At 39.3% G+C, this 26123-nt stretch overlaps 1 protein-coding gene across 3 annotated transcripts in view; it reads right to left on the reverse strand.

The window, feature by feature from the left end:
* The window catches only part of TBC1D5 (TBC1 domain family member 5), a 564034-nt gene that overhangs the window by 21250 nt on the left and 516661 nt on the right, over window positions 1–26123 (reverse strand). For all 3 annotated transcript variants that reach the window (XM_025377827.1, XM_025377829.1, XM_025377828.1), the window contains one exon: window positions 6650–6749. In XM_025377827.1, coding sequence (XP_025233612.1) covers window positions 6650–6749 — 100 coding nt within the window. The remainder of the gene's footprint in view (window positions 1–6649; window positions 6750–26123) is intronic.

Consider the following 26123-nt stretch of genomic DNA (forward strand, 5'->3'; position numbering starts at 1 on the left):
TCAAAATCTTAGCTATTGTGAACAGTGCTAAAAAAACATAGAAGTGCTGGTATCTCTTCAATATACTGATTTCCTTTGCTTTTGGGTATATACCCAGGAATGGAATTGCAGGATCATATTTTTAGTTAGCTCAATTTTTAGTTTTTGAGAAACTTCCAAACTGTTCTCCATAGTAATTGTACCAATTTATGTTCCCACCAACAATGAACAAAGGTTCTCTTTTCTTTATTTTATTTTTTTAGAGATAGGGTCTTGCTCTCTCACCTAGACTGCAGTGCAGTGGCATGAGCATCCACCACCTCCTGGCACAAGTGATCCTCCCAGCTCAGCTTCCTGAGTAGATGGGACTACAGACACATGCCACCATGCCCAACTAATTTTTAATTTTTTTTTTAAATAGAGACTGGGTCTTACTATGTTGTCTAGGCTGGTCTTGAACTCCTGAGCTTAAGCAATCCTCCCTCCTTGGCCTCCCAAAGCGCTAGGATTATAGGCATGGCCACGCTGGTCAGGGTTCCCTTTTTGGAGATGTCATCTTGATATGTTGCACAGGCTGGAGGGCAGTGGTTATTCACAGGCCAGATCACCAGCACACTGTACCCTCAAACTCCTGGCCTCAAGTGACCCTCCCACATCAGCACTCCCAGTAGCTGAGACTACAGGCTCGTGCCTCCAACATCGGACTCCAGAATCTTCATTTTTAACAAGATCTTCAGGTGAAGTGTATCCTTTCCTCCTATAGAGGACTCTGCTACCCACAATAAAAAGCAGTATTTAAAATTCTTAAAATAATCATGACATAGTGTAGTTGACAGAGAGAAAGCTGTCTGGTGATCACATTTTCTTTCTCACTTTTTCAAATGTCATTTGTTAATTGCCTTATTGAACATTTCCAAAGATATTCGTTGAAAGTTGTTTTTATAAACATCAGAAAATTAAGTTTATGAAGTTCTTACGGAGGCAAATAAACTGATGTTCAAAACTGGCCTCCTTTTTCAGCTAATTCATGCATAAATATGACAAGTACAACATCAGTTACGATGGGTGCAATAAAATAACGTAAGATTTGAAATCCTACTACTGATTCAAGTGTGGCCTCAGTAGACTAATCAGTGAAAGAGAAGCCAAGGACTGGATTCAGGTCTGGACTCTCATTGCCAGCTAGCTGGCTGTGTCACTCACCCTTCCTGGGTCTTGGCTTCCTCATCTGCGAATAAAGAACACCTAGGTTGATTTCTAGGGCTTTTACATCTTTAATATTCTAAGATCCTATGAGTTACAGTACTCTCAACAGAAGCACAGGAAATCAAATTTTCCTTAATTAATTGCATTTAACCATCTCATTATCTGTATGACTCATCAATGAAAGGGCAAGCTGCTGGAAACTAAGGTGTCCAAATACCAAACAGATGAATGGAAACACCTCCATTGGGAGCAGGAGGGTTAGGGCATTAGAGCCCAGAAGGATGAGCAGCTCATAGATTCCCTGCAAACAGCTGGCAGCTCAGCCCAGCTGCTCACAGATCAGACTAGCGTAGGCTGCTCACCCACGTGCAATTATGTGTGAAGTATGGCATATCTAAAAATAGCCTAAGCTCAGCCACAGAGATTAATACTGTCAATGGCTTTCAACTCACTGTCAGGGTGACAAGAAGGGGAGTAACCATAGCAACAGAAAAATCAACATGTAAAAAACCTCTTCTAAAGCCGACAGGAAAAGTTTACGTTTAATAAAACATATTTTCAATTCCTGTCTCTAAACCTTTGAATTCAAATAATTCCATCACTTGGAGGTAATAAAATTAGAATTTTGGTAGTTTTGGCAACACAAATGGCCTTCTAGTTTTGGGTTCCAAAACTGTGAGGAAATACTGTTAACCTGTCAATTTTATTATCTCTATAATTAAAGGGCCATTTGAACAAATGTCATTAAATAATTTTTAACTGAAAAGATTTTCTCTATATTTGTTCTGCTATCAGTTATAAAAACAGCCTTGAAGAGTACTTGACATTTTAAGAGACTTATTGCATGTGTGACAAAAACATAGGGTGACACAGTTCATAGCAAAGATAGAGAAGCAACCTAAGTGTTCAGCAATGGACGGATGACTGGATAAAGAAAATGTGCTACATATATAAGATGGAGTACTATCCAGCCATAAAAAAGAATAAAATCATGTCTTCTGCAGCAACACGGATGGAACTGGAGGCCATTATGCTAAGTGAAACCTCAGAAATAGACAAATTCTGTATGGTTTCACTTATAAGTGGGAGCTAAATAATGTGTATATATGGACATAGAGTGTGGAATAATAGACACTGGAAACTCGGAAAGGTGGGAGGGTGGTGAGGGATGAGAAATCACTTAATGGGTACAATGTACACTATTTGGGTAACGGTCCCACTAAAATCCCAGACTTCACCACTGTGCAATATATCCATGTGTCAAAACCACATTTGTACCCCTTACATTTATACCAAAAAAAAAAAAAAAAAAGAAAAGAAAATATAAGGTGTTATGGAGTTCTCTTGATATGAATGGAACTTTGTGAAAATAATTAACATTAGGAAAGGATCCGGAGAAGTAACTTCTAGTGTAAGTTTCTGAGACAGCTCTCACAGCCACCTCGGTAGCCTGTACCCCAGTGCATAATGGAGGCTCAGCAGCCCTTATGTCAGTAAGTGCCCCAGAGGCATCATTAAGTTCTGACATAGCTATTCTTGCTCAAGGAGCTCATGCACCTCATCTTAGAACTAGCACATTTCACGTTCCAGCATCATTTTGCATCATTTGATAGAGGAATATTCAGTTGGGTAATTGGGAAATATGGTACTAGTCCAGCTCTTCAGCTAACCAGTTGTAGGCCTTGGACAAGTTATTATTCAGCTCTATGGCCATGGGCTGAAAGAGTCTCTCAGATTCTTCCCTGAGAAGAGACAGTTAAAGAGTTAAAGGGAAAGAGGAGATGACTTGTGGTTAATACCCACTTTGGGCCATTCCCAATACTAGGGTTTAAAAATATTTTTTGGCAAGGAACTGGCAAGATAGATGGAAATGTCAAGTACATGTGTTGACATATGAGGACACATTCATAAGCAGGCTGAGCTAAGGGATAGGGCCTGGGTTCAACCCTAGATCTGTTTGATGCCACATGAGGTTGTCTGTTTCTCAGATATCACTTCACCACCTTTACAACTGGCTCTGCCTGCTGTGTATACAGGTTGACCCCTGAGTGCTAGTTACATGCACTGAAGCCATCCACAGATTTTCAGGGCATGTCTTCTATTTCCTAAGCATAGAAGATTAGGTCCCTTGGAAAGTCCCTCTATAATCTTCCTCTTACCTAGGCAACCACTGTAACAGTATTTTCATACCAAATATATACCATTTTGCCATCTGTGTTTATCACCTAATAATCTATCACTAACATCTACTTATGTTAATAAATAATTTAATCTTTATAAAGATTGAATTATATTATACTATATTATATTCAATTCCTTACTAATGAATATTTTAGTCCTTCTAATTTTGTTCTCCTTTAATAATCAGAAAGAGAAATACATCTATGGAAAAAATAAGGGTATTAAAATAATTTTTAAGAAGCCACAATATGTTAAAGAACAAATCAAGAGCATCAAGTCAACTTAATCTTCATGTTTTCCTTAAATCTTTGCTTAGAATCAAAGTTGCCTACAATCTAGGAGCATCTTTTAATTAACCATTGTTATATTATACATTTGAACTGAAATGCATCTGTGGGCCTTGGGGCCAGGAATTCTTGGTAGCATCCCTGAATCCCACTTTAAAAATGCGGTCAGGCTATTTATATGAGGGAAAAAAAATAAACAGCTATGTGAACGAGTTCTGGCTGAAAGTGAAACATACACACAAAAACAAATCTAGTTTTGTGGTTAGTTGAAAATTCACAGCTGGTATAGGCTTTTCTTTCCATTTTAATTAAAGTGTTTCCCCCTCCCATGCAATGAGAAAATGCTCTTTTAGTGCTGATTGAAAGACCAAAGTCAGAGCAAAAGCTGTTTGAAAATTCCGAGGCTTAAGTTAAGCTGCTTTAAAAGCTGCTATGTGTACCAAACAACTTCGAAATTTCCTAACAGGATTTTGTACAGTTCCAGTAAATCTTTCTCCCCATCACTTCTTTGCTCTCTTACTTTGGTGAAAACTAAAGTCAAGTAACGCAAAGGTCATCCAAGTAGACAGAAAAGCAAAAACTATATATTCATGTTAAAATTAAAATTATATGTAAATAAGTAACCATAATTAGTCATATACAACTATATAAACTATCTGTTTATTAGTTCTTTCTGATGTATTTTATAGTGCAATGATATTAGATAAGATTCATGTAAAATTAGGTCTGTAACTTATTACCCCCATTTTCCTAAGAGAAAGATAATGAGTTGTTTTTTTTTTTTTAATTACTATTTTCTTCTTTTCTCTTTCCTCCCTTTGCTTTGTTCCCCATTTCCTACTTAGCTCTTTAAACGCAACCTTTACTTGCCCTTTACCAGACACTCTCTACAGGGCAAGCTTACCTAACTATGTGCTTGCTTAGAAGCTCCTGGACTGGAAATCTCTCCCACCCAGAGATTTCTTTGAGACAACAGTCAATTTACAACCTCAAGTACGCCCGAGATGAAACTCTCCCCCCACTGGAGAGTATCTCAGATAACACTCACTTTACAACCTAACTCTGCCTATGCTGGCACCAGCTTAACCACCTGGAAGATAAGGCACTGAAGCCACTGACATAGACCTTTACCTGCTCACTCCTTCCCTCATTTGCTGTTCATGCCAAGTCCCCCTTTAAAAGCCTCTGTTTTCTGTCCCCAAAGTGAGGTGGTACCTTTAAGGGAAGGGGTCTGTACTTCTTCTCCTAAGCTAAGCTATGGAATAAAAAGTCTCTTTATACCAGAACTCACTCTTGTTATCTGGACTCTGCAAGTGGTAAGTGACTGAACTGGCGACTTTGTTATAGGTCTATATGAATTTTTAAAAATGATGGTCAAGCAGCTTTATTTATTAATAAATAAACAGAGTGGATCAAATGTGACAGGGGTAATGTTTCTTGCTGTGATGACAGATACTACCCTATCAATCATCTACCGGGGTTTCTCCTGTTTTTCTCTCTTGAGCCCTTTCCCTGCAGGAGTGGTTGAGATGCTAGGAACACGGCTGAGGGTAGAACAGGACACAGCCAGCTGCTAATAAGACACTGTCAGGCAGCCAGCCACTTAGATCAGCATCTCTCCAAATCTTTTAAGAGAACATTTATTATTTTATTGAGGCCAGTATGGTTTAGGCTATACCCAAATGACAGCCATTGTTACTTGTAATGGCTTAGAGCTTGTTGGGGGGTTTGAAGGCAGAGAGTTTACCTCCAACGAAGGCCCCAGAGGCTTTGGTGGATTCTCTTTGGTTTCTCCTCACAGGTGGGATGCATCCTGATTTCTTACAATACCTGGTATTGCCATTTCTTGACACTACAGAGCAGCACATTGGCCATTTCCATGAGTACATGTCTTAGTTTCCTAATTTATTCATAAATTACCAATCTTACTGGACAGTGAAGAAACAAAGGCTGCCCATAAATGGTCTAAAAAAATAGTAAAATGGTGCATGACAGAAGCTTTTGTAAGCAGCATGGAGTTACTGAAGTGATTCATACGTGAGTCAGCATAAGGTATCTCTAATACGAGATACAGAACCTTTACAAATGCAGAGCAGTGCCTGAAGACTTTCCAGTGGGACATGCAGGACCCACATGCAAAATGAACTTCAAACTGGGACATTTCTTAGAATATAAGCACAGTCAGAAGTAAGAAAAGGTCATGTATTTCAGGCAGGTGGTTAAAAAACACATTTTTATAAAAAAACAAAGAATTGTCAAAATAATAATCACATTAGTGATTACTGACACGTTGGCACAGCAGTATAGCTGATTATTTGATCTTGAAAACTCAATATTTCATTTTGGTTTGAGGTAAACAGACATTTACAAAGGGCACAGGAGTTGAGATTTGTAGTCAGATTGCTTTTAAAGAATTTTTTAATTTTATTATTTTTGTTTAGACAAAGAGTCTCACTCTGTCACCCAGGCTGGAGTATAGAGGCCCAATCACAACTTGCTGTAACCTCAAACCCCTGGGTTTAAGCAAAGTCTTCCCATCTCAGCCTCTCGAGTAGCTGGAACTATAGGCACATGCCACCGTGCCCAGCTAATTTAAAAAAAAAATTTTTTTTTTGTTTTGTTTTTGTTTTGGTAGAGACACGGTCTCACTATGTTGCTCAGGCTGGTCTCAAATTCCTGGTCTCAAATCTTCCCACCTTGGCTTTCCACAGTGCTGGGATTACAGCTGTGAGTCACTGCATCCAGCTTGCTTGATTTTGAATTTCCACTCAATTTACTAATGATATAATCTTTGGGCATTTTCTTAATCCCTCTATGCCTTGGTTTCCTCATCTATATAATGTAGAGAGTAATTGTACTTCTATTATATGGCTGTTGTAAGGATTAAATAAGGTAATTCATGTAAACAGCTTAGCACAGGGCCTAGAACAAAGTAATGCTAGTGGCTATTATTGTAATGACTCTTATCATTCCCAGGGCCAAAGTAATTCACTTACCAAGATGAGTGTCCATCACCTTTGCACAGTATTTGCACATGGCATCCAGGTCATTCAACTGTCCTTGAAGGAAGGAAATTTGGGCTTCTAATTCTTCTTCCTAAAGGGATAAACATATGGAAATTTTTTAGACATTGTCCAATAAAATCCCCATAGTTTTCTAAATGATCTAGATTAGTTTAAAGCAGCATGATACCTTTTTAAACCTAGACAAATCAAAACAGCAAATAAAAACAAAATCACAACTGCCACCGCCAACAAAATAAAAAAAGGGTAAAATGGAAAATTTTAAAGGTCTGGACTTTTCCTAATTGAATTCGAGCTTTAGGCCATGTGTAAAGTTATAGTTAGATTGCATATACAATCTTGCATTGCATAGATTTGCATATACAACCTTGTATTTAAAAAGCACACAATATATCTTCAATAAGCATTGGGCAACACAAATTAAGAGGGCAATTTGGATTTCAGTGAACTATACTTCCTAAGCAGTTGGTACAAAAACATTGCATCTTTTTCACACATTTGCAAAACCAAAGATTTCCCTTTTTATAAGACAAATCTGTAAGCCTGGAACCTGGACTCTGTTAAAAAAAAAAAAAAAAAGAAAGAAAAAGACATATCTCATCATTTTCTAGACAATGATAATCTGATAATTTCTTAACATGTGAGAGTTCCTAAAGCGCTTGGAAAAGTTTTGCCTCAGCAGCCCATAAATTGTTGCTCCTCTCTCTTGATATGACACTAGAATATTTCATTTATTTGTTTGTTTCTAGGAAAAAGTACTCTAGGTTGAATAATTATCTAAGTTAAATTACCTAAAAACAATCTAACTGTAACAAAAGGCTGAAGTCTTTTTTTTTTTTGTTAAGGAAAAGATAATATAAGCAAAAAGTTTCCCAAGGAAATTTGGAAGGTTATGGGAGTTTTTTTTTTAAGAGAAAAAGAATAATCCTCATCATTTAGGATACTCTAAACAAAGCTAGCTGGAATACAAAGAAAGGATATTGCCAGAGCTGGAATAGGCTACAAAATTGATTTTCCAGTCTTAGATCTACTTGTCCTTTTGCATAAGAATCCTCTGTATCATTAAAAAAGAAGGAAAGAAAAACCTACTAAGGTATCCTTTCTCTTTGAGAAGGAGTATAATTTGACTTGTACATGGAAATTAATAGTTGAAAAGGTTACTTGTAGATATATCCCGTTTTAACAATAGGCACATGTAGCACTGCAAATTATTGTTTTTAACTGCTGTCTCAAGAGCTAGCTCTTAGGAATAGGCATTGAAACACTTGACACAGAAAACAGACGTAGTGCTGTGCGCGGTGGCTCATGCTTGTAATCCCAGCACTTTGAGAGGCAGAGGCAGGCAGATCACTTGAGGTCAGGAGTTCGAGACCAGCCTTGTCAACATGGTGAAACCCTGTCTCTACTAAAAATACAACAAATTAGCTGGGAGTGTTGGTGAGCACCTGTAATCCTAGCTACTCAGGAGGCTGAGCAGGAGAATCGATTGAACCCGGGAGATGGAGGTTGAAGTGAGCTGAGATCATGCCACTGCACTCCAGCCTGGGTGACAGAGCAAAACTCTATCTCAAAAAAATAAAATAAAATAAAATAAAATAAATAAAAAAAAATAAAAAAAAAAGAAAGAAAATAGACATAGTAGTAGCAGCACTAACCATGTTCTTTATATATCCTACAAGTGTAGTAGCCTCTCCTCCAATACTCAAATAAGAACAAATACTTCCAGAAGAAGCTTAGCCAAAGGATAATTAGAAGTAATTTTGGAGAGGTGGGGTTATCTTCCTAACTCTGCAGCTGAGCATTAAGGTAGAAAAGGATGGGGTGTTTCAGGGCTTTTTTCTACTTCTTTTTCTCATTTGTTTCTGCACAGCCTTGAATTTCCCTGGTTGTCACAGGAAACTAGGAATTAGAGAAAGAAGGCTACATCTGCTGTTTAATAATGGTTGTGCTTAGTCTCCAAAGATGGCCACCATCAATTTCTTCCCTCCCTGACTATGCATGTTGCTTTATTCATTACAAGGTCGTATGTATTCCCCCTGTCCTTGAATCTGGACTGGTCTATGACTTGCATTGATCCAGAGCATGTAGCCGAAGTCAAACTGCTAATTTTGAGCTAGTTTAAGGGGCCTGCCAGCTTCTGCTTTCATTAGAAGCTAGCTACCATGCTGTAAAGAAGTTCAGGCTACAATACTGAAAGAAAGGAGAGAACATACAGAGAAAAAGAGGGCACATGAGAAGCACAGAAGTCTAGACATGTGAATAAAGTTTTTCTGGACTTTTCAGCCTGAGCCAGCTGAAGCCGGCCTAGTAAGTGACCCAGTCAAGACCCTTCCTGGAGCAGAAGAAGAGCCTGAGCCCTGCTCAATTTCCTGATCCACAGACCTATGATGGGGGTACTAGATTTTGGAGTAGGTTTGTTATGCAGCAATAGACAACAGAAATAGAGGCAGAATGAAAACAACATTAACTTAGCATATGGCATGAGGAAACGTAAGTTCTATTCCTGGTCCTGCCATTAATAAGTCACGGGACCTTAAGTAATTCTCTGTCCACTCTGGACCTAAATTCAGTACTCTCAGGTGAATGCAAAAGTTAGAGGCTTTGCTTCCAAGGAACTTACAAACTAGTAGATGGAATAAGAAAGTTATATGGTCCCGGTCTACTCTACTGAACCATTAACCTTTTTAGTTTGTGGCAGACACAAACCCCAATTAGCTGAGTCTAGAACTGTACCGAGGCCAGAGTTTGACAGTCTTTTAAAAAGAGAGGGCCAATCTATGGCCTGTGTTTCGCCTTACAAGTGGCTACCAATTGGGGTGCTGATAGCCCGGAGTGGACCAAGGGTACAAGGAATGCAGTGCTTCTTGGTTTAAAAACTTCTCCTCTGTTTATTCCATGCATTAGTTTAATTTGGATTAGCCACCACTTCTTTTAAAACACGAAAGCCGTTGGGAGCTTTGACACTCAGCAGTCATTCCTACCTGAATGGATTTATTTTCTTTTGCAAAGGAAATCAAACTGGGAAGGAAGAACTTAGAAGACACGCTTTAGAGGACGTAGGCACAGTCTGTTGGCAGTGAGGTGTTGAACAGCTGGTGGAAAGTATGAGCTTAAAGAGGGCCTCTTTCTCAAAACATTTTATTCCTCTAGCAGGAACATTACTGTAATAAAGACTGTGATGAGACTGGGGCCCTCTAACCTGTATAGTTAATGGGGAAGTCCTAAGATTGTAGCAGTCCAGGGCACTTGCTGGGCGAATATGCAGGGATATAAAAACACAAATTTCCAAGTTTGCAATTTTTGCTTAGGGCTCTGGTGGCAGCCACTGAAGTGCATCTTGAATACTTAAACCCCAAGTAGATCTTGATACAAACAGAATCTGTTTGTCTCAATATAAACACATGGAAAAAGGCAACTTTGAATCAGTTAAACCTTCTTTTTCAAAGGGATGGTTATATAAAAGCCGAATATGTGAGATAAAAGAGGACTACTCTGGTTGAAGCAGGTTGAGGTACCAAGAACCTCATCCATAGTCTGAAATCTAACGTATTATCCTCTAGAGTTTGCTTAATCTTAAAATATTTCTAAACCCTTCAACTATCACTCAGACTTTATAAATAGAAATGGAATCACTTGGAGGCAAAAGGGTGGCTTGTCATTTATTCTTCACTATATTATATAATTACAGATAAAAGAAAGAGCCAAGAATCAAGCTTCTAAAACTGTGGGAACTGACTTTACATTTTTATCTTTTCTCATCCTCCACACTCCTCCCAACTAACAATGCTTTAGACATTGACAGCTTTAGTTATGTGTTTTCATTAAATTGGTCCTCTGCAATAAAAATGCTTGGCTAATTGCCTTGAGGTTTTATGAAACCAACCAGTTACCAGTTAGTGTAATTATGTGTAAATAAGACACTGAAGATAAATGTTTATTATATTTACTTTTATGTGTATGTCCTGCCTTCCATTATAGGAGGGCGTAGGGTGGGGAACAAAGTAATGCTGAAATAGACACACCTGGGTTCACATCCTATTTTTCTCAGTTATTAGCTGTATAATCTTGGACAAGTTCCTTAATTTCTTGGTCTACTCAACCCAACCTGGAAGGACTGGGGGAGAACAAATGGGAACATATGGAGAACACAGCATCTGGCACAGAGCAGACACTCGATAAAGGTAATTATTCTTTCTTTAGAATTTTTTTTTTTTATAATCAAGTTCAGACAGTGAAATGGATTTAAATACAAAGTTTTATGATTCACTGTTGGAAAACAGGTTTTAAAACGTTTACATAGCTTAGCCCAGAAAGATTAGCTTAAGAGCCCATCACCGTCTTAAGCTCTGGATAGCAAATTAACGTGCAAGGCAAGAAACTGATAGAGGAGGATAAAGTTAGGCCACGTGTAGACTACAGCGTGCAACATCACCAATCGTAATTGGTGCCCTATAGCAAAGGACCAGAAGATGAGGGCCAATCTACCAGAAGAGAAAAATAACTAGCATCAAATCCCTTTACATTGATTGTAATATACCAGACACTGAGCTTTGCTGTATTAAAATGTTTACTCTTCACACAAACTTCTGAGGTATATTCTCTCATTATCTCCTACATAAAATATGGTCTACTCCTCTGTAAGCCACATTCTCTGGAAGTGTATGCTAAGGTTTAGATAGCTCTTTGAGAACCCAAGTCACTTGGCCTGCTACTCTCATTTCTTCCCTGTGTACACATTCCTTCCTATGCTCCATTACTATGGTCCTTCCCATGAACGATCCCATATTTCAGTTTCCTCTACCTGAGATTCACCAGTTGTAATGCTGAGTCCTAATGCCAAATTGCTTATTAAACTGTTTTCCTTCAAAAACATACAGATATGACTGGCTGTGTTGTTTTGTTGTTTGTTGAATGATTTTCTTTTTGACTAAATAATCTGAAGAAATCGTTTTTTGAATTTGCTTTTTAATAAGTGGTGTTTCTACTATCATTCTGCCCCAAATAGTTGATGCATCATTATACTTCTATTTAAATGTTATGTATCTCAGTTGTTTAAATTTAATATATCAATTTTATTAAATAGTTCAATGTGTTCCTGCTACTTCTTTGTTAAAAAGAGGACAAACTTTCATAGTTTATTATTTATTCACGTATTAATTTATTCAAAAATGATGTTCATTTGCATCGTGTTAGGCCTTGTGAGAAATACAATAATGACTAAAACATGGCCTCTGATTTCTAAAAATTTAGAGGATGGTCAAACCTGCACAGAAAGCCAAGAGAGGTATAAGATAAGTTCTGTAAAAGAGACATGAGAGAGGCCTTCTCACAGTTCTGGAAAGGGAAGATGATTTCAATTTGTGTATATGGAAAGGAAAGGAGGTTTTCTAGTATTTTTGAGGGGTCCTGAAGAAGGAGAGTCTTGTCTTAGACAAAATAATAAGGAAATATGTTTTAGGAGGCAGGAAAGTATGGCACCCGGGCAAAGAGGCAGTCACTGAGCTGAGCCAGAACATGGGCATAGTATGAGCTGAGGTTCAGCAGAAAGGCTTCCCTTCCTTTTCTGTTCATCCCTGTTGCATTTTCACTTCATATAATTATGTTTTCAGGGTTGGGGTTTGACATGCAGACTGCTGTGGCCACTGCCCCCAACACACACCATGCTGACAGATGATTATTCAGGCTGCAGTGGTGTTTTTGTCCATGGACTAATTCAAACTCCAGGGGAATAGTGAGGCAGGAATGGCACTGAGGTGGAGTTCTGCTTAGCTTCTAAGTGGGTGTCCTCAGAACACAAGAGAAGCAGACAAGGGAACCAACACTAGCTGTAGGCAGCAGGAACAGGCTAAATATAGCAACCAGAAGACAGGAAAGACGCCCAGTCTTTCTCGAGCAGATGGGTGAACAAGAAGTGGGAAGTAAAGGAAACGGAAAGTCTCAAGGAGAAAAAGTGGAAAGGCCACGGATGTTCGGAGGAAGCTGTGGTGTACACAAGGGCAAAACACATACACGGTGTGAATGAAATCCAAGTCAGAAGCATATGGTATCAGCAGAGGAAGATACCACCAGAAAAAAATGGAAGAAGAGCACAAAGAAGACTTTTTAAGAGTATTAAAATAAGTGGTATGAGGTGTGAAGCTGTACAGCCATACTGGTGAACAAGTTGGAATATAAATCACAAGCCTTAAAATCAGTATATACTAGGCTTGACACTTACCTTCTCTGTGATTCTGACCAGATAGCAAAGTTCTTTGAGCCTCAGTTTCCTGTTTACAAAATGGTGATAATGATAGCTTCTACCTCATGTGCTTGTTGGAGGACTGAATTTAAATTACATGAGGTTTTCCAGATTAAATACTTTGCACAGTGGTACATGGTAAACACTCAAAAAATGTGAATTTTATTGTCTCTAAATTTTAATATAATTCTAGAAAGTTATTTCAAAGGATTATGAATGCATGCAGAAATAACTCCCAGGGTATTCATCACACATTCAATGGCAACATGCACACATATGGGCATAGGCACCTCACAGAAATCCTAAATGTCTAATGATGGGTGATTTGGGTAACTTGTGGAACATTTATAAACAGTATGCTATGCAAACCTTATTTTTTATTTATTTATTTTTTGAGACAGAGTCTCGCTCTGTCGCCCAGGCTGCAGTGCAGTGGTGTGATCTTGGCTCACTGTAACCTCCGCCTCCCGGGTTCAAGTGATTCTCCTGCCTCAGCCTCCCAAGTAGCTGGGATTATACTCATCTACTACCACACCCGGCTAATTTTTTAAAAAAATATATTTTTAGTAGAGTCGGGGTTTCACTATGTTGGTCAGAGTTGTCACGAACTCCTGACCTCAAGTGATCTGTCTGCTTCAGCCTCTCAAAATGCTGAGATTATAGGCATGAGCCATCATGTCCAACTTATACAACCTTTAAAAATGTTTTTATAGTAGAACATTTAAGAATAACATATCATATACTAATTGGGAAAACAGGTTACAAACTACTAGGTAAAGAATGAATTCTGATTTCAAAAAATATATATACATGCATAGAAAAAAAAAAAAAGGATAGTTCCCAAATAGTTTATATTGGTTTTCTTCAAATGGTGGAATTATGGGTGATTTTTTTCCTCCTTTTTGCTAATTTTCTGCGGATTTTCTGCAATGAAATTGGATCATAGTTTTGTAATAAGAAAATCAAATAATGCAAATAACATAGTAGAGAAGAAAAAAGTGAAAGGTGATTGCCAAGGAAAAAAAAAGATGTAACTGATTCCAAATCAAACTCCAAATAATATTCTATACGCTAAACAAATCTGTACTCTAAACAACACTAAACAGAGAAACTTCTATGAAATCACTTGTAAAAAAGAACATAAATAATTAGCATATTTTGTTCCATGTGCAAACCCGGAGTAGTACAGCACTCTTATGGTAAAGGGCTTCCTTCTATATGATTAAAGTGAGAATGTCAGTGGATGCTGCTGTTTATGGGTTGCCTAGAAATAATGTGATTCTTAAAGATATTTTAAAAATAAAGATGCTTACAAAATCCCCAGTAAATAAGAGTTCCCATTTTTGGACAGGATGTAAACAAAAGTTAAATGGAAATGGAAATGGCCTTTAGAAATTCTGAACTGAAATTCAAAGCTCAAGATGTCAAATTTATGCTATCCAATTATATCATTTCAGAACTGGAAATGTCTTTAGAGCTCATTTATTTCAACCCCTTCTTGTTTACAAATAAAGCAACTTTTACATGGCTAGGTAGCTGGGCAGTAGCAGAAATCCCACTAGTAGGCGTCCTTGTTTTTCAGCCACTGAAGCACTGCGGTGTCCCACCGCTGACATCCTCACTACCAGGGGACACTGGATTTGTCCCAAGAGGATGGGTTTTCATAACAATCACTGAGCCCTTTTCCTTCTACCCCACATCCTCCTGTACTAGCAGTGCTCCTTCCTGACTATGGAAGGCTACAGCAAAGCCACTAAAACCTGAACTCCACAGGACTTTGTATCACTTTTTACTCCTTTAGTTTCCCCCTGAAACTTGGACAAAACCCCTACATTAAAAGATACTGACTCCTTATAATTTATAAAGTTAAAAATTGCATGTGATAAAATTGGTGTGGCCAGGTGAGCCATGAGTCAGGCTTTCTCCAGCCCAGCTCCTCTCTGATTGTGCTGCTTCAGCTGGCTCTAACAGATAGTGATCATTCAAACCCCTTCTCCGCAGCAGCCCAACAAGGGCTGCAGGGCAAGACCACAAGGTCAAGTATAGGGAGAAACCTTTATTTTTCCCTGTAAAAATTTTCTCTACCACATTGCTACTTGACTTATAGCATATCCCTAGAATTGACAAATTACGTATCAACTCCACATTCTCTTCATTGGTTTACATGCGAAGAGTTCCAAATCTCTTTTTGAAGTCAGGTGTTGGCAGGTTAAAATAATTAATTCAGATCACATGCTTGCCGTGGGTGCGACATATGGGGTATGGATTACAAATATTTTAAAAATAGTACATGTGAGGTTCACAAAATTAAGGGAAAGAAATTTCCCTTTATATTCAGCTGTTGCTTATAAGTTTTATTGAGGGAGTAAAAAAGATCTTAATTTCTTACCCCTTTTTATTCTTCGGGTCTACCTGATAAGGCAGAAATTCTTCATTGCCCAGTTATGACTAATAACTTTTTTTTGTAGATAGTGCTAACCACAGACTCTATTTCCCTCAGTTTTCTTATTTGTAAAATGGGAAGCAATTCTAGCAGTGACCTTATAGCACTGCTTGAGGATTAAAGTAGCTAATACATGTAAAATGCTTAGAACAGAGGACACACTTATAGAAGGTGTTCTATAACTATTAGCACTTAGCCACCGTTTACAAGGAGAACACGCTCACACTAGGATATATTTGAAGTTTGCTTTATATGTAGAAAATCTCATTCCTTATTTGGTATTCAATTAATGTTATTAATATCAATTTTTTTCAATCTTTAATATGAACAAAAATCAGCTGGAGATCTTGTTAAAATGCAGAGTCTGATTTAGAAGGTCTGTGTTAGGGCTTAAGATTCTGCATTTCTAACAGTCTCCCAGGGGATGGGATGCAGCCGGTCTACGGACCACAATTTGGATGGCAAGGATTTAAATAACTCATTTCATGTGCTCCTTCTATTAATATTTACTTCTGAATACATCTTCCCATCATTCTAGGAAGGCTGTGAAGTACTTTACTGTCTATCTGATCTCAGGCAGTTTTAACAGATGGCTGCATGGTTAGATGCATACTTGGTGACAGTCCAAAAGACCTCTTCTCAACATGGAGTAGGATGCAGCAGAGAGAGAAGCCGGGTGATAAGCTTCCAGGAGAGCTTTCCAACCACCCTGAGTTAGTTTTGTACTGAGTAGCTCTATTATTCTATTTAGAGCTAATTCTTAGACCATCAGATATCAGTTTATTCTACTGTAAACACAAACATTTATAAAATTTCTCGTTAAAAAACACAAGTGAAATATGAATTAATTTTGTTGGATTATGCATGCTCTCTTCTGTAACTTTTGATAAACATAGGCTGTGTATTAAGTATCAGAGAATAAAAGATGCTTTTCAAACATAAAATGCAATGAAAAGGAAATGGCAAAAATACTTCCATAATTCATGGTATTTAAATTCATCCCTGATTTTCTGAAGATACCTTTCTGAAGATATGATTTCTGAAAAAATCATAAGTAATATTTATTAAGAACTTTTAGCTTTTAGAAACATGCTCTTGCACCTACTGCCATTTTAACATTGTGAGCTATTTTAATCTAATTCTGCTTTCCTAGAAGTTGCCTACAAAAAATAATAAACAGAAAAGACAAGAATGGTGCCAGAAAACAGGATCATGTGCTACAAATTCTAAAGTAAAGTAAATAAGCTTACAATCTGGAATAAATACGCTGGAAATTGAAATACAACCTTTAATTAGGAACAACTTCACATAGGTGTAACCAGAGGAAGAATAAAACCTCACTTGCAGAGTTACAAACCTCATTATTTGCAAAAGTCCTATAACTGCAATTTAAAATAATTATATGCATACGGTATGTCTTCTTAGCCCTGTAAAAATTCAAAAGGTATAAAAGGTGTCTGCTAGAAGTGCTTATGTATGGGAGTCTAATTAAATGGCATTTGTGGAGAAATGCTCCCATCTTTTGGGCTTTTGCGCTGTCATTTCTGTGTTGTGTTTTTATAATCAGGCAACCTGACCCATCATTTGGAAACCCATGTAGTTCTCTCCTCCACCAGGACAATAAGCACAGATGTTACTCTACTTAACAAGGGTTTTCCCCCTCACCACTTACATGTGATCAGACCAACTGATGAAATCAGCCAGCCAGCACCAGGGCCTCCAGCTGAGTTTCTTACAGTAATGCTGGCTGGGCAAAACCATCTGCGTGCTCTCCCTTGCTGTTCCTGGCACCAAGGTAGGCATCTGCACAATGGCTGACCCAGATAGAAGGGCCTGAGCCAAGACTGTTTTTCTTATGACAAAGCTAATTGATCCGTGTGAGGATGAAATGCACACACTTGTACAACTTATTCTCTGGGCTAACTGACCTCTACAATGTCCCAACAGAGACAGACAAAAAACCGTACCCTGCAGCAAATCCAAGCTGAGGATCAAGCACAGTTTTAAGAATGACTTTAATAACAATTGGTAAAAGCAAGTAAGTGTTGGAACAGCCTTGATATTTCTTTCTTTCTTTTTAAACACAAACACTACCACTTCTGAGACTTCTGGAAAGACAAAAAGGTGAAAAGGAAATAATTCTCTAAATTACCTGGTTTATTCATATGCCTATCATACTTTTGTTAGTTCATCCCTTCAGTTATACCCTATCTGTCATTAAATACCAACAATTCCTATTAGCTTTTTAAATAACTGGTTGGTAAATGCTGCTGAGAAATGAAGCAACTTTTCAGGCTCTAGAGGACGCCAGAGCAAAGCCTAAGACATCTCAATACTTGCACAACACACAAAACCCTCAACAGCATTCATTTATTCCTAAACGTTTACTGAGTGCCAGACACAATATCTGGCACAGAGGATACAGTGACAAGTGCCTGCAAGAGCCTTATAAGTAAACACAAGTAGTTCTCTGACATTCAAAGCAGGGGAAGCATTTGCAGATTACGCAGGACACCCTCCATCTCAAGATGCTGCTGCTTTAGGTTTGGGGAGGGGTTCTGAAATCTGCAGCTTAACTAGGGCCCCAGCTACTTATTGCAAGTGCTGAAAGTTCCTAGCAGAGAAGGCTCCATGGCACATAAGGTACTTGGGCTGAGACTGGAAGGGACTCTATCAGTTTTGTGGCTACATGAATCACTCTGGCCAGAAGAGACAGTGAAGGGAAACAACACAGAAGTATGAGGAAGCATGCTTGGTTTGAGGGAAATGAAATAGCTGTGCATTCCTGAGGGGCTGCGGAGGAGTAAGAGGGAGGACTGATGATGAGGCTGAACAGGGTGAGACTGTAAAAGGCCCTACAGGGCATACCTCAAAATTGAGGGATTTATCTGCAGAATTCTGATGAGGAGTCAGACCGTATTGAGTCAGATATACATGATGCACACATTGGTGTTGTGAAATACTTTGGGTACATGTTGACCATTAATAAAATGGAATAACTCTAAAATTTCTAGTTAACATGGAACTGTTACTTGAGTACAAAGAAATTATGTAGAGTATAACCTTTCTATATTCTCATTGCTCCAACTCACCAAATCCAGAAGCTGCATGTCATGAACTGTGTAGAGTCAGTTCTGTTATAATGCTTGTTCTGAAAATGTGAACTAGTTTCAGTGAGATCAGTGTATTAAGGAACAACTGAGCGTAACCCGAAGTTCACATTTGCTTACACACAATATCATCCTCAAGAAATAATGGGTGAATGCAGAACACTCCACACAAATGAACGCAGCTGCACGTGGGAATGCAGGAATACGCACAATGCCTGCATGCACACAACACAGATATCTGCCAGTTACCTCAATGCCATATGTGTTATGAGCTACTTCCATAACCAAATCCATCAGATTCCAGATAACTCTCCTCCACCACTTCACAGTGACTCACAAGCTACAACCCTTCCAATGTCCACTTCCCCATCTGAGCTTCAGGTATTTTTCAAGGCAAAGTATCATATTTATTGCACTATTTATTTCTTAATCACTTAAAATGTGTAAAACCACTCTACCACTTTTATTAGGTTCCTACTGTGCTTCATGTGTCACTGATGACCTTTTTTTTCAGTATTGTACCCCAACCCAATTTTCCCCACAAGCCCTGTGGTTTTTATCTTATGTTTATTACTATTTTAGAGACAAAGTCTCGCTTTGTTACCCAGGCTGGAGTACAGTGGTGTGATCATAGCTCACCGCAGCCCTGAACTCCTAGGTTTAAGCGATCTTTTCACCTCAGCCTCCCAAGTAGCTAGAATTACAGGTGTGTACCACCATGCCCAGTGGTTTTTTTTTTTTTTCTTTTTTGGTAGAAATGGGGTCTTGCTATGTTGCCCCAGCTGAACTGGCCTCAAGCAATCCTCCCACCTCAGCCTCTCAAAGCACTGGGATTACAGGCATGAGTCACTGTGCCTAGACTCCCTGTGGTTTTTACTGCATGACTTTGCATAGCATAGTGATTTTGGGGAACATTTAAGTCACCTCAGAACTGACAATTCTGCTGGGTGGGGTATAGTGGCTCATGACTGTAATCCCAGCATTTTGGGTGGTTGAGGCAGGCAGCTCAGGAGTTCAAGACCAGCCTGGACAACCTGGTGAAACCCTATCTCTACAAAAAATACAAAAATTAGCTGGGCATGGTGGCTCGTGCCTGTAGTCCCAGTTACTTGGGAGGCAGAAGGGGTTGGATTACTCGAGCCCAGGAGATGGAGGTTGCAGTGAGCCGAGATTGTGCCACTGCACTCCAGCCTGGGTGACAGCATGAGACCCTGTCTCAAGAAAAAAAGAACAGTTCTGAAGATGACTGTTCAATGAAGATGAATACATTCATGACAATCAAATTTATGTTTTTTTTTCCAGAAAGGTAATTGCAGAAAAGTTTTAGTGTAGACATCATGGTATCACTCAGTGTTTATGAAACAGAAGTATTACCTGTACTATGGGTTCTCTATAGGGGCTAGGGCTGGTGTTCCCTGTGTCTCCTTCCCAAGAGGGCCCTGCAGCCATGAGCCCCCTCCAACCCAATCTACAGTTGTGGGCAGTGGCTGGGCCTGATGGATTTAAGGGTAATCTAGGAATTTTGGCAAGTAAGACATAAAGGGAAGTCTTGGTGAGAAGCTGTTGAAAATGTCTTTAAGATAGGGTTGCCATATTTAAAAATAAAAACATAGAACATAGGGTTAAATTTGAATTTCATATAAACATCGAATAAAGTTTTTAGTAGAAATATGTCCCAAGTAATATTTGAGATACTTATACTAAAAAAGTTACTCATTATTTATCTGAAATTCAAACGTAACTGGGCATTTTGTTTTATCTGGCAAACCTACCTTTAAAAAATGCCCTAGGAAGACATGGTCATTCTCCTCTTGATGCTAGTGAATGGATATGGTGTCTAGAACTATTACAGCTGTCTTGCTTTCAACCTTGGGAACAGTTTGTTCTGGGAAGGGCAGGTCAGGGCAGAGAGATGGCAAGAAACTGCATCCTTGAAGACACAGATGAGCTTCTAAATTAGTGGTTCTAAACCTTGACTACATATTTGAATAATCCAGGAAGTTTTTAACAATTACTAATGCCCACGCTCTGCTGGAAAGATTCTCAGTTCTCCTGTGACCAGTATTGATTAAAACACTCTCCCAGGTGATTCTAACGTATGCTTGGGAATGGGAAGTCCTTTGAACTTGAGCTAAATAACTTTCCTTGTTAGTGGAATCAGTGTGAGTCGCATTTTCTGCTACATGTAGCTGAAAGCATCCTAAATAAAGACGGTCTCTGGAGTGAAACGCAAGGTCCAGCATTTAAACATTTTATAATTAGTCCACCTTGGAAATTTAAATCACAATTTCTGGCAAAAGAATTAGGACTGCTCATTTATTTGGGAAAAAGCTCATGTCTCAGCCCAACTTTCAAACCTAAATCCGAAATCAAGGATGTCAAAAAAACTCTGGTCATAACAGAGGGCTGAAGATGTATGACTGATTATAGACATTAAGAAAACAATCAATACCTCATTTATCCTGGGCAATAAACAGATATTCATGTTTTCATCACCGTCCAGCTAAAATGATATTAGTTTGACTTGTCTAGAGCCAAATTTAAGATTTCCATAAATGTTAACATCATCAAATATTGGTATGCTGATTTCATTCTTGTTTTCAGAAGCATTATTCCTGATATTTTATGGAATATTTTCACATCATGATACATGAATAACATGTATCATGTACAAATGTAGAGTGTACAAATATGCTTCAAACCCAAATGGTTGCTTAGAATCCAGACTGAGAACATCTCAAAGTTAAGCAATTTGGCAGCACTTCTCACTGTTTTCAGTTGATTGGGACATTGCATTGAGGCCTCCTTCAATTTTTGGACCATGTGGTAGTATATATGTGTATTTTGGGCAGATTAATGTTATAATTTGCAAATTATTTACTTGTTAGTGGGATCCTTGAGATATCTGAAGGGACCTACGGAAGGACTCAGGTAAATGTTGCAAACTGCCCCACCTTTGGGATAGCCTCCAGGAATAAAAAGTTGATGATGATCAAGAGGCCAGAGTGATTACCTGGAGGTAATCCTTGATGTTGATCTGAAAGGCCCTTTTTGCTGCACAGACAAGGTATGGTTGAATTTGGTTTATTTAATGAGATCAGGCCATCTTTCAGAGTTCATCACAGAGGCAAAAATAAGAAAGATATCAAATGTTAAAGCAGAACGATAAGAACATTAAAGGTGAAAAAAGTAGAGAAATGTGACCGTGAAAGCCAGAAATCTGAGTCTAGTCTTGGATCTATGAATAAACGATGAGCTAGGGAGGGGAAAGGAGGGACTTTCCCTTTTCACAATTTTTTTCAAGTAGAAATAATTTTCTTATTCTTTTCTCTCTTTTCAAACATAGCCTATAACTTTTTAGGATTTAACATAAAGCCAGTTTGTTCTTGGCTTATTACAACACCATATTTTGCTGTTAAAGTTCCTGTCTACTGACCAAAGTAACTATGGAAAGCAACATGTTGACTGGACATGATAAGGCCATAGATAGAACTGTACATGAGCACTGTACTATAGTTCAGGGGTCCTCAAACCCCAGGCTGCAGACCAGTAGCTGTTCGTGGCCTGTTAGGAACCAGGTTCCACAGTAGGAGGTGAGCAGCAGGCAAGCAAGCATTACCACCTGAGCTCTGCCTCCTGTCAGATAAGCAGCAGCATTAGATTCTCATAGGAGGGGAACCGCATTGTGAACTGCACATGCGAGGGATTCAGGTTGCGTGCTCCTTATGATAATCTAATGTCTGATGACCTGAGGTGGAACAGGGAACATGTTTGATCCTGAAACCATGCCCCTGCAACTGCATCTGTGGAAAAACTGTCTTCCATGAAACAGTACCTGGTGACAAAAAGGTTGGGGACTGCTGCTATAGTTGGTAACAATTCTAAGGGAAATTGTCATCTTAAATAAAAAGGAAGTTTGGAAATTTGATTATATTACCTTCTGGTGACCCACACATTCAATGCTTTTTAAATCCTTTGGCTACACTGTAACGTCATGGCTGAATAGGGTTTTAGTTTTTTCAGATGTTTTAAAAAATTTCTCCTGAGCAACTGTATTTAACGAGCAAACATTCCATACCAAGGTCGATCTTATTCAAGCCAAGTCCAATAGTTTAGTCAAATACAACTTATAACAAAGTGAATCTGATAAAGTTGTAAGGATAAACATGCGTATTAAGAGGATTAATAATTAGGCATAAATGGGCAACTCTGTGTAAATGACTTGGTGTGCTTGGTATTATTCTTATGGCCAAATGAATTATTTGTTTTTTTCTCTTCTTATTAGTTCTTCATGTTACTGCTAACATGTTTTCCTGGGAAAATCCAAGTTTTTTTTATCATCACTGCCACAAATTAGAAAGGTCCTGATTTTTTCCAATAGTTGCAGTTCCCTCTTCATTAACTTAGGGCCTTGAATAACTTAAAGCATGCCTTTAATTTAATTTACTCCCCAACTTCACCCTCTTTCAGTGAAGAATTTGGAGAGTTAAAAAAAAAAAAAAATTGCCTCATTCTCCAGGCAAATATGAACCCCAGACCAGGGTGTGCTGCTTAGTGAACAGAGCATGAGCTTGGTTTTTAGCCCCTGGGTTGTCTCTTTCTCCCATGCTTCAGGCATGAGATTCCTGGTGCTTACTGCCAGCAATGCTTCCAGGTGTATTAATTTCTGACATATGGACAACTTGGGGCAGAAAGTTGGGAGGGTAAATAGCAGAGATAAGGAAAAGAGAGGAAGCTTGGGTAAAGGTGCCTGATATGGTTTGGATTTTCAAATCTCGTTTGGATTTTCATCCCTGCCCAAATCTCATCTTGAATTGTAATCCCTAGTATTAGAGCAGAGGAAGGATGGGAGGTGATTGGATCATCTGGATCACGGGGGTGGATTTCCCTCTGGCGGTTACTGTGATAATAAGTTCTCATGAAATTTGGTTTTTAAAAGTGTGTAGCACCTTCCCCTCACTCTCACTTCCTCCTTCTCTGGCTGTGTAAGATGTGAATCCTTCCTCTTCACCTTCTGCCATGATTGTAAGTTTCCTGAGGCTTCCCCAGGCATGCTTCCTGTACAGCATCTGGAACTTTGAGCCAATTAAATCTTTCTTTAAACATTACCCAGTCTCAGGTAGTTACTTATAGTAATATGAGAATGGACTAATACAGAAAATTTGTACTAGAAGTGTGGCAGCATTGCTACAAAGACACCTGAAAATGTAGAAGTGACTCTGGAACTGGGTAACAGGCAGAGGTTGGAACAGTTTGGACAGCTTAGAAGAAGACAGGCAGATGAAGGAAAGTTTGGAACTTCCTGGAAACTTGTTAAACTTTTGTGACCAAAATGCTGACAGTGATATGGGCAATGAAGTCCAGGCTGAGATAATCTCAGATAAAGATGTGAAACTTATTGGGAATTAGAGTAAAGGTTACTTTTGTTATGCATTAGTAAAGAGACTGGTGGCATTGTGCCCCTGCTCTAGGGATCTGTGGAACTCTAAACTTGAGAGTGACAATTTAGGGTATCTGGTGGAAAAAATTTGTAAGAAGCAAAGTGTTCAAATGCAGCCTGGCTGCTTCTAACAGCATATGGTCATATGCATGAGCAAAGAGATAATCTGAAACTGGAACTTATGTAACAGGGAAGCAGAGCATAAAAGTTTGGAAATTTTGCAGCCTGGCCCTGTGGTAGAAAAGAAAAATCCATGTTTCTGGGAGGAATTTAAGCTGGCTGCAGAAATTTGCATAAGTAAAGAGGAGCGAATGTTAATAGCCGAGACAATGTGAAAAATGCCTCAAAGGCATCTCAGAGACCTTTGTGGCAGCCCCTTCCATCACAGGCCTAGAGGCCTAAGAGGGAAGAATGGTTTTGTGGGCTGGGCCCAGGGCCCTGCTACCCTGCACAAACTTGGGACACTGCTCCTTGTATCCCAGTTGTTCCCATTCCAGCCATGGCTAAAAGGGCCTAAGATATCTCAGGCCATTGCTCCAGAGAGTGCAAGCCACAAATCTTGGTGGCTTCCATGTGGTGTTAAGCCTGTGGGTGTTGAGAGGACAAGAGTTGAGGTTTGGGAACCTCCACCTAGATTTCAGAGGATGTATGGAAATGGCTGGATGGTGGAAGTCTGCTGTAGGGCTGACTCCTCATGGAGAACCTCTACTAGGACAGTGCAGAGGGGAAATGTGGGATTGGAGCCTCCACACAGAGTCTCTGCTGGGGCACTGCCTAGTGGAGTTGTGACAAGAGGGACACTGTCCTCCAGACCCCAGAATGGTAGATCTATTGACAGCTTGCACTGTGTGCCTGGAAATGCCACAATCACTAAATGCCAGCTTGTGAAAGCAGCTGAGGGGGCTGTACCCTGCAGAGCCCCAGGGAGGGAGATCCCCAAGGCCTTGGGAGCCCACCCCTTACATGAGTGTTGTCTGGATGTGAGACATGGAGTCAAAGGAGATTATTTTGGAGCTTTAAGATATAATGACTGCCCTGCTGGGTTTCAGACTTACATGGGGCCTACAGCCCCTTTGTTTTGGCTGATTTCTCCCTTTCGGAATGAGCATATTTACCCAGTGCTTGCACTCCATTGTATCTTGAAAGTAACTAGTTTTTGATTTTATAGGCCCATAGGTGGAAGGGACTTGCCTTGTTTCAGATGAGACTCTGGACTGTGGACTTTTGAGTTAATGACGAAATGAGTTAAGACTTAGGACTGTTGAGAAGGGAGGATTATATCTTGCCATATGAGAAGGACATGAGATTTGGGAGGAGCCAGGTACAGGATAATATGGTTTGGATTTGTGTCTCCACCCAAATCTCATCTTGAATTGTAATCCTCTGAGTTGGAGGAGGGCCTGGTGGGAGGTGACTGGATCCTGGGGTGGATTTCCCCCTTGCTGTTCTCATTATAGTGAGTTCTCACAAGATTTGGTTGTTTAAAAGTGTGTACCACCTCCCCCTTCATTCTCTCTTCTTCCTTCTCCAGCTGCTTCTTTGCCTTCCGCCATGATTGTAAATTTCCTGAGGCCGCTGCAGCCATGCTTCCTGTACAGCCTGAAGAACTGTGAGTCAATTAAGCGTCTTTTCTTTATAAATTACCCAGTCTCAGGTAGTTCCTGATAGCAATATGAGAATGGACTATTACAGTGCCCAAGCCTTCAACTGACCCTCTGGGCATAGAAGCTCTAGCTATGAGGAACAACCAAAAGGGGATTCCTTAGTCCTAAGTTTTCAGGGGCAAAGTGAAGGCCACCTGCCTGATACAGATTCCCCCTTTATCAACAGGCCTAGAATTTCTATGACAGAAGTAAAGCAATTCTTTCTGCAATGAAAGCCCAGTGGATTAAAAATATAACTTCCTGGAAAAGTTTACATACGTGTTCAAAGGATAAATGATGAGATGCCTGGGACAAGAGGTTTAAAAGCAGGAAGACACTGTGTAGGAGAAGGTGGTGGTGCCACTGAGGGGGAAAGAAGAGGACAACCGTGCAGACTCTGCAATCTGACCTCTGGCCTTGGCTGACCTCCAATTGCCCAGATAAGTCAAAGCCCTCATTTCCTTCCCTGTCATGCACATCTGCACTTTAGGGTACGAATAACTGTCCCCAAGGCAATGTGGCACTGAAAGAATATACAAATCTCAAGTTTCAAGAAAGGTCACTAGAAAGAAG

This window comes from Theropithecus gelada, chromosome 2, assembly GCF_003255815.1.
Source record: "Theropithecus gelada isolate Dixy chromosome 2, Tgel_1.0, whole genome shotgun sequence".
NCBI classification, from domain to species: domain Eukaryota; kingdom Metazoa; phylum Chordata; class Mammalia; order Primates; family Cercopithecidae; genus Theropithecus; species Theropithecus gelada.